Genomic DNA, 15,924 nt, shown 5'->3' on the forward strand with positions numbered 1-15,924 from the left:
GCTGTTGTAGACTGCAAAGAGACACAGGATGCAAAGCTGGGCTGAAAAATGGCAAATGGAGTTCAACCCTGATAAATGTGAGGTGATTCATTTTGGGAGGACAAATTTAAATGTGGATTACAGGGTCAAAGGTAGGGTTCTGAAGACTGTGGAGGAACAGAGAGATCTTGGGGTCCATATCCACAGATCTCTAAAGGTTGCCAGTCAAGTGGATAGAGCTGTGAAGAAGGCCTATAGTGTCTTAGCTTTTATTAACAGGGGGTTGGCGTTTAAGAGCCATGGGGTTATGCTGCAACTGTAGAGGACCTTGGTGAGACCACATTTGGAATGTTGTGTGCAGTTCTGGTCACCTCACTATAAGAAGGATGTGGAAGCGCTGGAAAGAGTGCAAAGGAGATTTACTCGGATGCTGCCTGGTCTGGAGGGTAGGTCTCATGAGGAAAGGTTGACAGAGCTCGGGCTGTTCTCTCTGGAGCGGAGGAGGTTGAGGGGAGACTTAATAGAGGTTTATAAAATGATGAAGGGGATAGATACAGTGAACGTTCAAATACTATTTCCTTGGGTGAATGGAGCTATTACAAGGGGGCATAACTATATTGTTAATGGTGGGAGATATAGGAAGGATGTCCGAGGTAGGTTCTTTACTCAGAGAGTGGTTGGGGTGTTAAATGGACTGCCTGCAGTGATAGTGGAGTCAGACACATTAGGAACATTTAAGCGGTTATTGGATAGGCACATGGAGCAGACCAGGATGATAGGGAGTGGGATAGCTTGATCTTGGTTTCAGATCAAGCTCGGCACAACATCGTGGGCGGAAGGGCCTGTTCTGTGCTGCACTGTTCTATGTTCTATGTTCTGACTTCACATTTTCTCAATTTATGCTCCAATTGCCAACTTTTTGCCCTCTTACTTAGCTTGCAATAAAATATTTATAGGTTATTTGAATCCATCTTGCAACTTGCCTTTCCACCTATTCTTGTATTGTCTGTAAATTTGGCTACAAAACATTAATTTCCTTCATCCAAGTCATTATTATATATTGTAAAGATTTGCAGTCCCGCACTGATCCCTGTGTAAACCCACTGTTTATAGGTCACCAACCTGAAAAGGAAACCTTTATGCCACTCGCAGTTTCCTGCCCATTAGCCAGTCCTCGATCCATGCCAATACACTGCCTCAAACATCATGGGCTCATATCTAATATCTTGAACTTTTTTGACGTACCTTGTAAAACGCCTTCTGGAAGTCCTAATGCATCACATCTACTGCTTCCCCTCTCTCCACTCTGGTTGAGAGTTCCTCGAAAAAGTCTAATCAATTAGTCAGACATATTTCCCTTTCATGAAGCCATGGTAATGCTGTTTAATTAGATTATAATTTTACAAATGTGCTGCTATTGCTTCCATCATAATTGATTCCAATCTTTTTCCACAATAGATGTTTGGCTATTCGGCCGATAGCTACCTCCTTTTTGCCTCCATCCCTTTTTGAATAGGGGTGGCACATTGGCATGTGGGGAAGGAGCAGGCAATTATCTTGTCTCTTTGATAGAATTCTGCTAATGTGGTACCCACCAGCTTTCCCTTCTACTGTCGTTGACTACTTTTCCTTTAGTTCGTGAATAGCGTGATTGGCGCAAACTCTGTATTTTATTCTTCTTTTAAGGTTTTGAATTCCATTCCATAACTGCAGACAATTAAATGATGGAAAAATCTTATCATCTGTTGCAACTTCATTGTCATTCCCAATATTTAACTTCATCTTCCTATCTGCAGATCATCTCATTCCTCTACACATAACAGCCCTAAAGTGTTATTGTAAAATTACTTTACAGTCATTAATTTCTAACATATTAGCATTTAATTAAGTATAACTTCAGCAACATATTTTTCATGCCTCTGTATATGTTAGCTGAGTTTACATTAACATTGCTCCGCATGCACAACACACAAAAAACTTCATATTACCTTTAGAATTTGAGGCCAAGATTCAAATTGACCGTAAGCTGAGAATATGTTTAACTCATCACTTTTCGAACAACAAAAAGGTCTTGAAACTCAAAAGAAACATATAGACTAAATCATATTACTCCTTTTTTCTGAAAAACAATTTTAAAAAATGTTTATTAGCCTCTTAAACAGGATATAACTTCTTAAATACGAGTTGCTAATATCCATACAATCAATTTATTTAAACAGTTAAATATACAGGGATGGCAGTTTTAAGAGAAGGGTTAAATTATCAGTTGCAGCAGTGCCTGAGTTGAAATGGAAGTTAAGTGAATTTAAGCACAAATTCTTTAATTCGAAGGGTAACAAATTAGTTTAAATGTGTTCACCTTTTCTACAAAAAGACAAAGCCTTTACATCCCCAATTATCATTATGTTGTGATAAACAATCTTGAAGTCTTGAAGCTGGTCGACTTCCTTATTGTCTTGTGCTTCATGAGATATATATTTGAAAAAAACACAAAATATACATTTGGCTTGGAGCCAAGTTAGTTAATACAGTCCAGATATATCTGTCTATTTGAGAAAAACTGAAAGATAAAATCTGCTCTAAATAAAAAATCGCAATCCGTATATGAGATGTGCAATAAATTTAAACAGAGAATTGTTAAGTTTTTGCTCGTTGGAAATGAAAAAAGAACTAAAACTTTCAGAAGTAGTTACATCATTACTGCCCATTTAAAAAAAAAATACAAATAAGTTATCAGCAACCGTGCCCAGGATTAAGGAATTTCAAAGTTTTGCCTGGTTTTAAATTTCATTTTTCATTCTGCTCATGACCCACATTTGATTATAAACTGTTTATTGAAACTCTTATTACAAAATCGTAATTAAGGGAAACAAAACATTAAAGCTACCAAGACAGCAAAGAAAAATCCATACCAGTGTTTTATTGGACATACAGACTCATCGGGCATGAATGCCTTGCATTCACATATCCTCTGCACAGCATTAAACTTTGCTTTCATTCATTGTTAACGATTTATAACTGAAAATAGAATATTAAAATAAAATAAGGGAATAGATTCAGACAGGAGTCATCATGCTTCTTTCTACAAAAACTGCAATTATCCTCCAAGCTAAAGGTAAATTCTGAAGAAATTATAAACAATGCCTTTCTGGTTTAACAGTCAATCTCTCTAAGCCATTGATAGGCTTTGAAGTTAAACCAAAGTGTAAATAATTATATTTATTGTCCCATCATCACCACTCTCCCGCCAAAACAAAGCAGGTGCTTTAAAAACTCCAGTATCATTTTATCACAGTTATCCTCTCCTTACTCAACCTATTTCAACATACAACAGCATGCATTTACCGAGAAACTTTAAACCAGCTAATGGAACCAAATCTCAGAGGGTTAACCAGCACAATTCAATGCCACAGACAGGAGGCACAGATTCGCTGGCAAGAAAAATCACACGGACCTGTCACACAACACAGAAACTTACTCAAACAAAAGTTTCCTTTTCAACGCACATTGTGTTTTAAATGTGCATTCAGAATGCTGTGATTCAAAGCCTTTTTTCCAGATTGTTAGTTAGCTTATCTATACAGGCGTGATATGTTTTATCTTTGACCTGAGCCTCCCACCAATTTACAGCACAGCAGCGGATCAGTATGAACCTCCGCTTGCATTTGCCTCTTGCCAATTTATTTACAACATTTCCAGGTGATGTTTCCAGGGGGTTTAAACTAATTTGTCAGGGGAGTGGGAAAGGGAGTTGTAGTCCAGAAGTCAGTGAGGGTGGTGAGGTATTGGGGAAGGTATCAGGGTCAAGGGTGGGTACTGGTAGACAGGAAGGTGGGTTGAAGTGTGTCTACTTCAATGCAAGGAGCATCCGGAACAAGGTAGATGAACTTGGGGCGTGGATTGGTACTTGGGACTACGATGTTGTGGCCATTACGGAGACGTGGGTAGAACAAGGACAGGAATGGTTGTTGGACGTTCCGGGGTATAGATGTTTCACTAAGTGTAGGGAAGCTGGTAAAAGAGGTGGAGGAGTGGCATTGTTAATCAAGGATAGTTTAACGGCTGCGAAAAGGCACTTCGTGGGGGATCTGCACACTGAGGTAATATGGGCTGAAGTTAGAAATAGGAAAGGAGCGGTCACGTTGCTAGGAGTTTACTATAGGCCCCCAAATAGTAATAGAGATGTGGAGGAAGAAATTGCTAAGCAGATTATGGATATGTGTGGGGGTCACAGGGTAGTTGTCATGGGGGACTTTAACTTTCCAAATATTGATTGGAACCTTTGTAGGTCAAATAGTTTGGATGGGGCAGTTTTTGTGCAGTGTGTGCGGGACGGTTTCCTGACACAATATGTGGATGGGCCGACTAGAGGTGAGGCCACATTGGATTTGGTACTGGGAAATGAACCGGGCCAAGTGTTAGATTTGGTTGTGGGAGAGCAATTTGGAGATAGTGACCACAATTCGGTGTCTTTTGTTATTGCAATGGAGAGGGATAGGGCCGTACGGCAGGGCAAGGTTTACAATTGGGTGAGGGGTAATTATGATGCGATTAGGCAAGAATTAGGGGGCATAAGTTGGGAACAGAAACTGTCAGAGAAAGGAACTAATGAAAAGTGGAACTTTTTCAAGGAACAAATACTGGATGTCCTTGATAGGTATGTTCCTGTCAGGCAGGGAGGAAATGGCCGAGTGAGGGAACCATGGTTCACAAAAGAGGTGGAATGTCTTGTGAAAAGGAAGAGGGAAGCTTATGTAGGGATGAGGAAACAAGGTTCAGATGGCTCGATTGAGGGTTACAAGTTAGCAAGGAATGAGCTGAAAAAGGGGCTTCGGAGAGCTAGGAGGGGACATGAGAAGTCCTTGGCGGATCGGATCAAGGAAAACCCCAAGGCTTTTTACTCTTATGTGAGGAATAAAAGAATGACCAGGGTGAGGTTAGGGCCGGTCAAGGACAGTAGTGGGAACTTGTGTATGGAGTCAGTAGAGATAGGCGAGGTGATGAATGAATACTTTTCTTCAGTGTTCACCAAGGAGAGGGGCCATGTTTTTGAGGAAGAGAAGGTGTTACAGGCTAATAGGCTGGAGGAAATAGATGTTCGGAGGGAGGATGTCTTGGCAGTTTTGAATATACTGAAGGTCGATAAGTCCCCTGGGCCTGATGAAATGTATCCTAGGATTCTGTGGGAGGCAAGGGATGAGATTGCAGAGCCTTTGGCGTTGATATTTGGGTCCTCGCTGTCCACGGGGATGGTGCCAGAGGACTGGAGAATGGCGAATGTTGTTCCTCTGTTTAAGAAAGGGAATAGAAATGACCCTGGTAATTATAGACCGGTTAGTCTTACTTCGGTGGTTGGTAAATTGATGGAAAGGGTCCTTAGGGATGGGATTTACGACCATTTAGAAAGATGCGGATTAATCCGAGATAGTCAGCACGGATTCGTGAAGGGCAAGTCGTGCCTCACAAATTTGATAGAATTTTTTGAGGAGGTACCTAAGTGTGTTGATGAAGGTAGGGCAGTTGATGTCATATACATGGATTTTAGTAAGGCGTTTGATAAGGTCCCCCATGGTCGGCTTATGATGAAAGTGAGGAGGTGTGGGATAGAGGGAAAGTTGGCCGATTGGATAGGTAACTGGCTGTCTGACCGAAGACAGAGGGTGGTGGTCGATGGAAAATTTTCGGATTGGAGGCAGGTTGCTAGTGGTGTGCCACAGGGATCAGTGCTTGGTCCTCTGCTCTTTGTGATTTTTATTAATGACTTAGAGGAGGGGGCTGAAGGGTGGATCAGTAAATTTGCTGATGACACCAAGATTGGTGGAGTAGTGGATGAGGTGGAGGGCTGTTGTAGGCTGCAAAGAGACATAGATAGGATGCAAAGCTGGGCTGAAAAATGGCAAATGGAGTTTAACCCTGATAAATGTGAGGTGATTCATTTTGGTAGGACAAATTTAAATGTGGATTACAGGGTCAAAGGTAGGGTTCTGAAGACTGTGGAGGAACAGAGAGATCTTGGGGTCCATATCCACAGATCTCTAAAGGTTGCCACTCAAGTGGATAGAGCTGTGAAGAAGGCCTATAGTGTGTTAGCTTTTATTAACAGGGGGTTGGAGTTTAAGAGCCGTGGGGTTATGCTACAACTGTACAGGACCTTGGTGAGACCACATTTGGAATATTGTGTGCAGTTCTGGTCACCTCACTATAAGAAGGATGTGGAAGCGCTGGAAAGAGTGCAGAGGAGATTTACCAGGACGCTGCCTGGTTTGGAGGGTAGGTCATATGAGGAAAGGTTGAGGGAGCTAGGGCTGTTCTCTCTGGAGCGGAGGAGGCTGAGGGGAGACTTAATAGAGGTGTATAAAATGATGAAGGGGATAGATAGAGTGAACGTTCAAAGACTATTTCCTCGGGTGGATGGAGCTATCACAAGGGGGCATAACTATAGGGTTCGTGGTGGGAGATACAGGACGGATATCAGAGGTAGGTTCTTTACGCAGAGAGTGGTTGGGGTGTGGAATGGACTGCCTGCAGTGATAGTGGAGTCAGACACTTTAGAAACATTTAAGCGGTTATTGGATAGGCACATGGAGCACACCAGGATGATAGGGAGTGGGATCGCTTGATCTTGGTTTCAGATAAAGCTCGGCACAACATCGTGGGCCGAAGGGCCTGTTCTGTGCTGTACTGTTCTATGTTCTATGTTCTATGTGTAGGGACATAGTTCCTTCCCCTCCCAGTTCTGTAACATCGCGCAATCACTTGCTCACTTATTTGTTTTGGTGCAAATGGTCCCTTGGGTTTCTTTGCAGTCCATGTGAGGTTCGTGATCATGGGTGCAAGTGGACCTGATGGTTTCACCAAATACGCACCATAACCCCGTCCCTGTCGCTGTCTTCATCCAGCTCCATATTCCCAAATGTGCATAACAACCCACCACAGGTGACAGTAGCAAATTCAATTTATCACTGATTCCATCCACCCCATGGTTCTCAAAACTGCACATCATACCATTTGAGCTGAGAATATAGACACCAATTTATCACTCTATGTTTGCCTCGATTTCCGTCTGACACGTTGTGTGGTTAGACAATTTTTGACTGTTCTGTGTTTCACTTCACAGTTGCCTCGAATTTACTATATTTCTGCACTATCTCCCCAAATTCTTGTTTGCTGCATCCCTCTATCACAGCTCTCTTTCTCATTATCGTCCTTCTCACAGTGTGTATGAAAGTGACTCACCTGTAACACTTGCATATCATTATTTCGTTCAACTTCTGAGGTCATATGTCAGTTTCCAGTTTTGCTTCACTAAACCTCTGTTTTAACGTTGCATTTTCCAGCTGCTCCCCCTATGCCGTCTCACACCGGGTTCGATTCCTGGTTTGGGTTACTGTCTATGTGGAGTCTGCACGTTCTCCGTGCGCCTGCATGGTTTTCCTCCGGGTGCTCCTTTTTTCTCCCATAGCCCGAAATACGTGCTCTACGGTGCATTGAGTTCAAGAAGGCAGCTCATCACCAGAGTCGCAAAGGCAATCGGGGACGGGCAATATATGCTACCCTAGCCAGTGACATCCCGATTCCGTAAATGATTTTTGAAAAACTATCCCATGGACCCTGTCTCACAAACTATTGCACAATTTCTGTCACAGTACACTCTCTCTCCCTCACACACACACGCTGACCCACATACACAGTTATACACATGTTCTCACATACACATTCTCATACTCACTGTCACTCACTTGCGCGCACACTCTCACACTCTATCCCTCACAGAGACTCACACACATGCACTCATACACACATTCTCAGACTCATCGTCACTCAGTCACACACAAAATCTCTGTCACATAATCTCTCGCATTGTCTTCCTGTCACATCCTTCTCACATACTCTCACAATCTCTTTCTTATCTACATCCACAACACCCTTATTCTTCCTCTCACACGCACTCTCTTCCACACACGCTGTGTGTTTCGCTGTTACATTTTCTCTCTTTACCTTACAGACATAGACATTCTCACTCTCACCTGCTCACTCTCACAATATTATCCTCTCGCTTTTTCTCACGCACACTATCTCCCTCTTCATCGCTTCCTCTGTCATTCTCCCCAACACAGTCTCACTCTCTTTATCCCTCAACCTTTCCTCTGTTATTATCGCATTCTGTTTAACACCCACAGTCTCAGGGAATTTTTCACTCTCATGTTCCCTCCCACACATCCTCTGTCAGTTTTTCTCCTTCTCTGTCACTCTCACATAATCTCACACACCCTCTCTCACACACTCTGTTTCTGTCTTTCTCCATCTCTCTCTCTCCTCTCTCTCTCTCTGTGCACTCACTCACACATATATATGCACACACAAACACCCCACTCACGCGCAGTATGTATTCCTCAGGATTCTCGCCCTTTCTCTGCCCTGACCTGAACTCTGCTATTCGCTGTCGTGATACGAGCTCTGTAAGCTTCAAATTGAAATAGGAAAGTGGAGTTGTCAACACTTTCCTGCTTCTCCAATCACAGCCTCCTTTCTCCCTATATTTTCTTCATTTGTGGCCTAATGCTGTTACATGACAAATTACTTAAAAAGAGAAGATTGCGGAAAAACTTTGCAGATCTATGGAGGCAGAAAGGGAGACGGTGCTGGGATCAGAGTTGACTTCTGCAGAGCTGAGCATTCCGGCCATATTTATTGGACTGAATACACACAGTTCAGGGGCTGAATTTGGCCCATGGGCCATTTGTTGTAAAAGCCAGTTGTACAAAAATCTAAGTTGGAACTGAACTATTGCCTGCAATATTTTATGGATTGGTCAATTTTACCGGGATGTTTGTAAAATGCCAATAGAACTAACTTTCTCTCCGTTCTTATTGAAGATCTCCAACAGAAACACAAGGAGACACTCCGGGTACAAACTGAAACACTGAGAGTGAACACTATCCTCATAAAGGAGAAGGTTAAGATTTTCCAGCTGGTTGATCGATACGCTGAGCTAACAATTATTTCCGCTGTTCGAGATCGGACACTTGTCGAACATGAACTGCTGGCAAGAGGCCGAGACCATGAAGAATGGAGAGAGAAAGATCTGCGGAAAGAACTGGAAAAAATCCGAACTGATCAATTGTTCCAGAGCAGCTTTTCCCAGAGAAAATCCAAATCTGGGAGTTCAGCAGCAGTGAGCGGAGTCCCGGGAATTGGAAAAACAACAATGATACAAAAGATTATTTATGACTGGGCCACTGGGAAAATATACCCACACTTTCAATTTGTTTTCAGTTTTAAATTCCGGGATTTGAACACTATTAACTGTAGAATAAACCTGAGGAATCTGATTTTGGATCAGTATCCCTACTTTGGGAATATTCTGGGAGAGCTCTGGAAGAACCCAGAGGGATTGCTGTTTATATTCGATGGTTTGGATGAATTCAGGGACAGGATTGATTTTGCCGACAATCGGAGGAATACAGAACCTCAGTACATGTGCACAGATCCCGAATGCTGGTGTGAAGTGTCTGACATTGTATACAGTTTAATACAGCACAAGCTGCTCCCAGGATGTTCAGTGTTAGTGACCAGCCGCCCCACTGCATTGCGTTTATTAGAAAAGGCTGAGATCAGTGTCTGGGCTGAAATCCTGGGACTTGTTGGGAATGAACAGAAGGAATATTTCAACAAGTTTTTTGAAGATCAGACGGTGGCAGCAGCTGTTATCAAACACGTGGAGGAGAACGAGATCCTGTACACCATGTGTTACAACCCTTCCTACTGCTGGATCCTCGGTCTGTCACTGGGTCCCTTCTTTACACAAAGCGACAGGAAACGGCAGCAAGTTCCCAAGACCATCACCCAACTATATTCCTACTATATTTACAACATTCTGAAAAACCATGGCCGAGAGATTGAAAACCCCCGTGATGTGTTACTGAAGCTTGGTGGGATGGCCTTCACAGGAGTCTCCAAGAAGAAGATTGTGTTTAGAGATGAAGATTTGATTGAGTACAATCTACAACCTTCCCAGTTCCTGTCTGGGTTCCTGATGGAACTTTTGGAGAGAGATTATTCTGCCCAGAGTGTGGTTTACACATTCCCACACCTCACCATCCAAGAGTTTGTAGCTGCACTCGCACAATTCCTGACTCCAGATCCCGGGGAGGTCGGGAAACTCCTCAGTGAAGCCCACAGTGAGGAAGATGGGCGATTTGAGATATTTCTCCGTTTTGTTGCTGGTCTCTCCTCCGCACAGTCAGCTCGACCCCTGGTGGAGTTTCTGGGTCCATTTCTTCATCAAACAACCTGCCGAGTGATTGACTGGGTGAAGGAGAAGGTTGAAGGGCAGATTGGAGACACAGAGACTGAAACTGGGAAGAGGAAGCTCCTGAACACAGTCCACTACCTGTTTGAGTCTCAGAATAAAATACTGGCTCGGAACACAGTGGGATCTGTGGAAACATTTTCATTTAGTGGATTGCGACTGACCCCGATTGACTTTGCGGTCCTGTCTTATGTCATTGGACTCTGTGATACAATAAAACACCTCGAACTACAGAACTGCGACATTCGATGTGAAGGACTGCAGCGGCTTGGATACATTCTGCACAAATGCCAGGAGTTGAGGTAAGTGCTTGTTTGGTCACATATTCAATTTTTGTATGGTTGAATCATTTATTATGTGACACAAATACCTTCCAGTTGGAGCAAAGATGGACAATCAGAAAACAACTTGACAAAATAAGATGAACGTAAAAATGCAAGGTGGAAAATAAGAATGATGCCCTTGCTAAAAAAAATTATAGACTTAATGATAACTCGAAGAGATTAAGTATTGCAATTAAGGTGGACTAAATTAATGCCAACTAATTAAAATAACAAAATATTGAGATTCTAAACATAATAAACACATGAAGGTAAAAATCGTTAAAATTAACACACAAAATATGCGCTGTACCGATCACAAATGATATCGTGATTGACTGCGTAAAGAAGTTTGTTGAAGGGCACATTGGAGACAGAGTGAAACTTGAAAAAGGAATCCCCTGAACCCATTCCACTACCTGATTGAGTCTCCGAATAAAACACTGGCTTGGAATACAGTGGGATCTGTGGAAACACTTGCATTGATTGCTCCTGACAACGATTGACTTTGTCGTCCTGTGTCATGTCATTGGACACAGTCATGATGTGGAGATGCCGGCGTTGGACTGGGGTAAGCACAGTAAGAAGTCTCACAATACCAGGTTAAAGTCCAACAGGTTTATTTGGTAGCAAATGCCATAAGGTTTCGGAGCGATGCCCCTTCGTCAGATGGAGTAGTTATCTGCTCTCCAACAGTGCACAGACACAGAAATCAAGTTACAGAATACTAATTAGAATGCAAATCTCTACAGCCAGCCAGGTCTTAAAAGGTACAAATAATGTGGGAACATTAAACACAGGTTAAAGAGATGTGTATTGTCTCCAGACAGAACAGCTAGTGATGTTAATATCACTAGCTGTTCTGTCTGGAGACAATACACATCTCTTTAACCTGTGTTTAATGTTCCCACATTATTTGTACCTTTTAAGACCTGGCTGGCTGCAGAGATTTGCATTCTAATTAGTATTCTGTAACTTGATTTCTGTGTCTGTGCAATGTTGGAGAACAGATAACTACTCCATCTGACGAAGGGGCATCGCTCCGAAAGCTTATGGTATTTGCTACGAAATACACCTGTTGGACTTTAACCTGGTATTGTGAGACTTCTTATTGGACACAGTGACAGACTAAAACAATGAAATGTTGCATCATTATTAATCAGATGGTTTCGGCTGGCGAACGTGGAGTATCTTAACTTTTTTTATTTTGTCGCAACGGATTTTCAGGTCTAATTATTTAAAATATCTTCCAAGTATATATATTTTTATTGATTCGAGTGATATGGACGAGATCAACTTTTATTGTCCATTCTTAAATGCCATTGAGAAGCTGACTTCTTGAACCGCTGTAGTCCATATCTTAGAATCATAGATTTAGTACAGTTACAGAAGGAGGTCATACAACCATTATGTCTTCATCTGCTCTCAAATGAGCATTCTGACACTGTGCCCTTCTCCCGATTTTTTCCATATCTCTGCAGATTTGTTTTCTGTTCAAATAATCATTGAATGCCCTCGTCATTGCCTCTATTAAACCTGTTTCCTCTTCCTTTGCAGGCGGTGCCTTTCAGAGCTGAACCATTTTGCTTTCTTTGCAAATCAATTTAAATGTTGTTCTTGATCCTTTTCCAAGTGGCACCAGTTTCTCACTATCTGCCCTGTCGCTCTCATGATTCTGAACATGTCTATCAAATCTCCTTAGCCTTCTTCTCTCCAAAGAAAAGAGTCCGAAACTATCAAACCCATCCTTGTTACTGAAGTTTCCCATCCCTGGAACTATTTGTGTAAACTTCCCCTGCTCTCTCTCCAATGCATTCACCTCCTTCCGAAAGTGAGGCACCCAGAACTATAAACAATACACCAGCTGAGGTCTAAATAATGCCTTTTATCAAAATAACCTCCTTGTTTTTGTAAAATAAGCCGCTGTTGATAATGTCATGATTCCAGCTGGACAGTCAGGTCTCAGAGCTGAAATTTGGCTCAATGGATCATAACTTTTATTTTGCTGTTTAGAGATCTTGAGGAACAAAATCACAGCTCTGCTTCTTAATCTTTAACAAAAGATGAACACCTTTATTAAACAAGAAAATTTCACTATAATACCTTTTTACTTCACCTCAGTTATTTTATAAAATGTACGCAAATTTGTAAGGATAACACAAGTTACAGTATAGAACGTATACCTTAATGTTCATAGGAAGCACGCAATTGTTGTAGACCAACATGCCAACTGTGGTACGACACCACACACTTTCAAACCAAGTGACAGATACCACCTAAAGAAACTTCAGTGGATTCCTCATCAACCACCGAGATAGTTGTCACAATGTCAGCAAACTACTCTCACTAGAACTCTGACTTCAACACGCGTGTGTCCAAACTCTACCCTTGAAAAACACGCTTTGGAATATTTTCCCTACCAGCGCTTTCTCAGGTGCCTTCACCAAGAAATTACCTCCAGGATCCATAACTGTCCTTTCACTATTTCTCTGTTGTGGTTTGCCTCGTCCATTAAGCTTCCACAGACCCATCAATGCCACAGAACACCATTGCTTCACAGGCTGTATGAAGTTGTCAACAACCTTATGATTACTTCAGATGGAAAGCGTACAAAAGATTCAGAGTAATTGGCGAAGATCAGGATCTAGATGAGTATACGGCTTGTAGGAAGGGACTAAAGAAGGAAATTAGGAGAGCCAGACGGTGTCACGAGAAGGCCTTGGCAAGTAGAATGAAGGAAAACCCTAAGGCGTTCTATAAATATGTGAAGAGTAAAAGGATGAGAAGTGAAGGAATAGGGCCTATAAAAGGTGAAGGCGGGAAAATCAGTACGGAACCAGTAGAAATGGCAGAGGTGCTTAATGAGTATTTTGCCTCGGTTTTCACAGAGGAGAAGGACATGGGTGGATGTACTGTGGGCTTGCGGTGGACTGAAAAGATTGAGTATGTGGACTTTAACAAAGAAGTTGTACTGGAATCTTTGAATGGCATCAAGATAGATAAGTTGCCAGGTCCGGATGGGATGTACCCCAAGTTACTGTGGGAGACGAGGGAAGAGATTGCAGAGCCTCTGCCGATGATATTTGCGTCGTCGATGGAGACGGGAAAGGTGCTGGAGGATTGCGGATGTGGTTCCTATTTTCAAGAAGGGGAATAGGGATAACCCAGGAAATTACCGACCGGTGAGTCTAACCTCAGTGGTTGGTAAGCTGATGGAGAAGATCCTGAGGGACAAGATTTATGAGCATTTAGAGAGGTTTAGTATGCTCAAGAATACTCAGCATGGCTTTGTCAAAGGTAGATCGTGCCTTACAAGTCTGGTGGAGTTCTTCGAAAATGTGACTAAACACATTGACGAAGGGAAACCGGTAGATGTGGTTTGTATGGATTTTAGCAAGTCGTTCGATAAGGTCCCCCATGCAAGTCTTCGCGAAAAGGTGAGAGGGCATGGAATCCAAGTTGCAGCTGCCCTGTGGATCCAGAACTGGCTTGCCCAAAGGAGACAGAGAGTGTGTACAGACGGGTCCTTTTTCTAAATGGAGGTCGGTCACCAGTGGTGTGCCCCAGCGATCTGTTCTGGGACCCTTGCTGTTTGTCATTTTCATAAATGACCTGGATGAGGAAGTGGAGGGATGGGTTGGTAAGTTTGCCAACGACACGAAGGTTGGTGGGGTTGCGGATAGTCTGGAGGGATGTCAGAAGTTACAGAGGGACATAGATAGGATGCAAGGCTGGGCGCAGAAGTGGCAGATGGACTTCAACCCAGATAAATGCGGAGTGGTCCATTTTGGCAGGTCAAATGGGATGAAGGAGTACAATATAAAGGGAAATACTCTTAGTACCGTAGAGGATCAGAAGGACCTTGGGGTCCGGGTCCATAGGACTCTAAAATCGGCCCCGCAGGTGGAGGAGGTGGTTAAGAAGGCGTATGGTGTGCTGGCCTTTATCAATCGAGGGATTGAGTTTAGGAGTCCGGGGATAATGATGCAGCTATATAAGACCTTCGTCAGACCCTACTTGGAGTACTGTGCTCAGTTCTGGTCGCCTCATTCCAGGAAGGATGTGGAAAAGATTGAAAGGGTGCAGAGGCGATTTGCAAGGATATTGCCTGGATTGAGTGGCATGCCTTATGAGGATAGGCTGAGGGAGCTCTGTCTTTTCTCCTTGGAGAAACGTAGGATGAGAGGAGACCTAATAGAGGTGTATAAGATGTTGAGAGGCATAGATCGGGTGGACTCTCAGAGGCTTTTTCCCAGGGTGGAAATGGCTGCTACGTGAGGACACAGGTTTAAGGTGCTGGGGGCGGGGCGGGGTAGGTACAGGGGAAATGTTAGGGGGAAGTTTTTCACACAGGGTGGTGGACGAGTGGAATTCGCTGCCGTCAGTGGTGGTGGAGGCAAACTCAATAGGGTCTTTTAAGAGACTTCTGGATGAGTATATGGGACTTAATAGGATGGAGGGTTATCTGTAGGCCTAAAAGGTAGGGATATGTTTGGCACAACTTGCGGGGCCGAAGGGCCTGTTTTGTGCTGTAGTTTTCTATGTTTCTCTGTTTCTATTTCTGAATTCTCGTTCGCTAACTTTACCCGGTTTGCACCACTCAGCTCTATCTTTTACTGAGTGCCTCTCTCTCTGTCCTCCTCTTTAACTTCACTAAGCAGAACCTTCATTAGATTTTGGTTGTCTCTCCCTTTGCCTTCATTTTTCCTGGCACTCCTCTGTTATTTCCCTGCTTTGTTACTGCTAGTTAGCTCTTGGGACTTCTTTCTACATGGCTGTATTGTCAGGCATGTACCGGCAGTCTCTGTGGTCTTTCTGCATGGGCTACTTGTTTCCGATTGAGCACAAACGCTTCTATCCTTCAGTGTGGGCCTGTGGTTACAAGCAGATGCTTAGTTTTTCTGACCTCAATGACTGTTTCTTATGTCTTAAATATTTAGTTACAATGCAGGCACAGTTTAAAGTGAAAGCAAAACTCACACACATCTATAGACCAGGCAAATTAAAATCAGTGGCAGAGAAATTTCTAGAAACAACTATTCAGGATAGGATTAGTAACAGGGACAAATATGGGTTAATTCTGAAGAACCAACATGTATTTCTAAAGGGGGAACCGTGTTTAACTGATGTACTGGACCTTTTTGAAGAAGTAACAGCAGGGATGATGAGGGTAATGCTGCTGACGTGGATTACACAGACTTTCAAAAGTCATTCGATACAGTTCCACACAACAGAATTGTGAGGAATTTTCTTGGAATAAAATAGCAAGGTGCAGAATAAAAATAGTTGAATAAGCAATGAATAATGATCAAT

The 15,924-nt window shown here is 42.8% G+C and overlaps 1 protein-coding gene across 6 annotated transcripts in view; it reads left to right on the forward strand.

Annotated features, from left to right (window-relative positions):
- The window catches only part of LOC144482138 (NACHT, LRR and PYD domains-containing protein 3-like), a 106,361-nt gene that overhangs the window by 55,980 nt on the left and 34,457 nt on the right, over positions 1-15,924 (forward strand). For all 6 annotated transcript variants that reach the window (XR_013495871.1, XM_078201360.1, XM_078201361.1 and 3 more), the window contains one exon: positions 8,856-10,593. Coding sequence is in view for 5 of the 6 variants with exons in the window: in XM_078201360.1 (XP_078057486.1) it covers positions 8,856-10,593 (1,738 nt within the window). In the remaining variant the exon portion in view is untranslated. The remainder of the gene's footprint in view (positions 1-8,855; positions 10,594-15,924) is intronic.

The sequence above is a fragment of the Mustelus asterias genome (genome assembly GCF_964213995.1).
Source record: "Mustelus asterias chromosome 26 unlocalized genomic scaffold, sMusAst1.hap1.1 SUPER_26_unloc_29, whole genome shotgun sequence".
In the NCBI taxonomy this organism is placed as follows: Eukaryota; Metazoa; Chordata; class Chondrichthyes; order Carcharhiniformes; family Triakidae; genus Mustelus; species Mustelus asterias.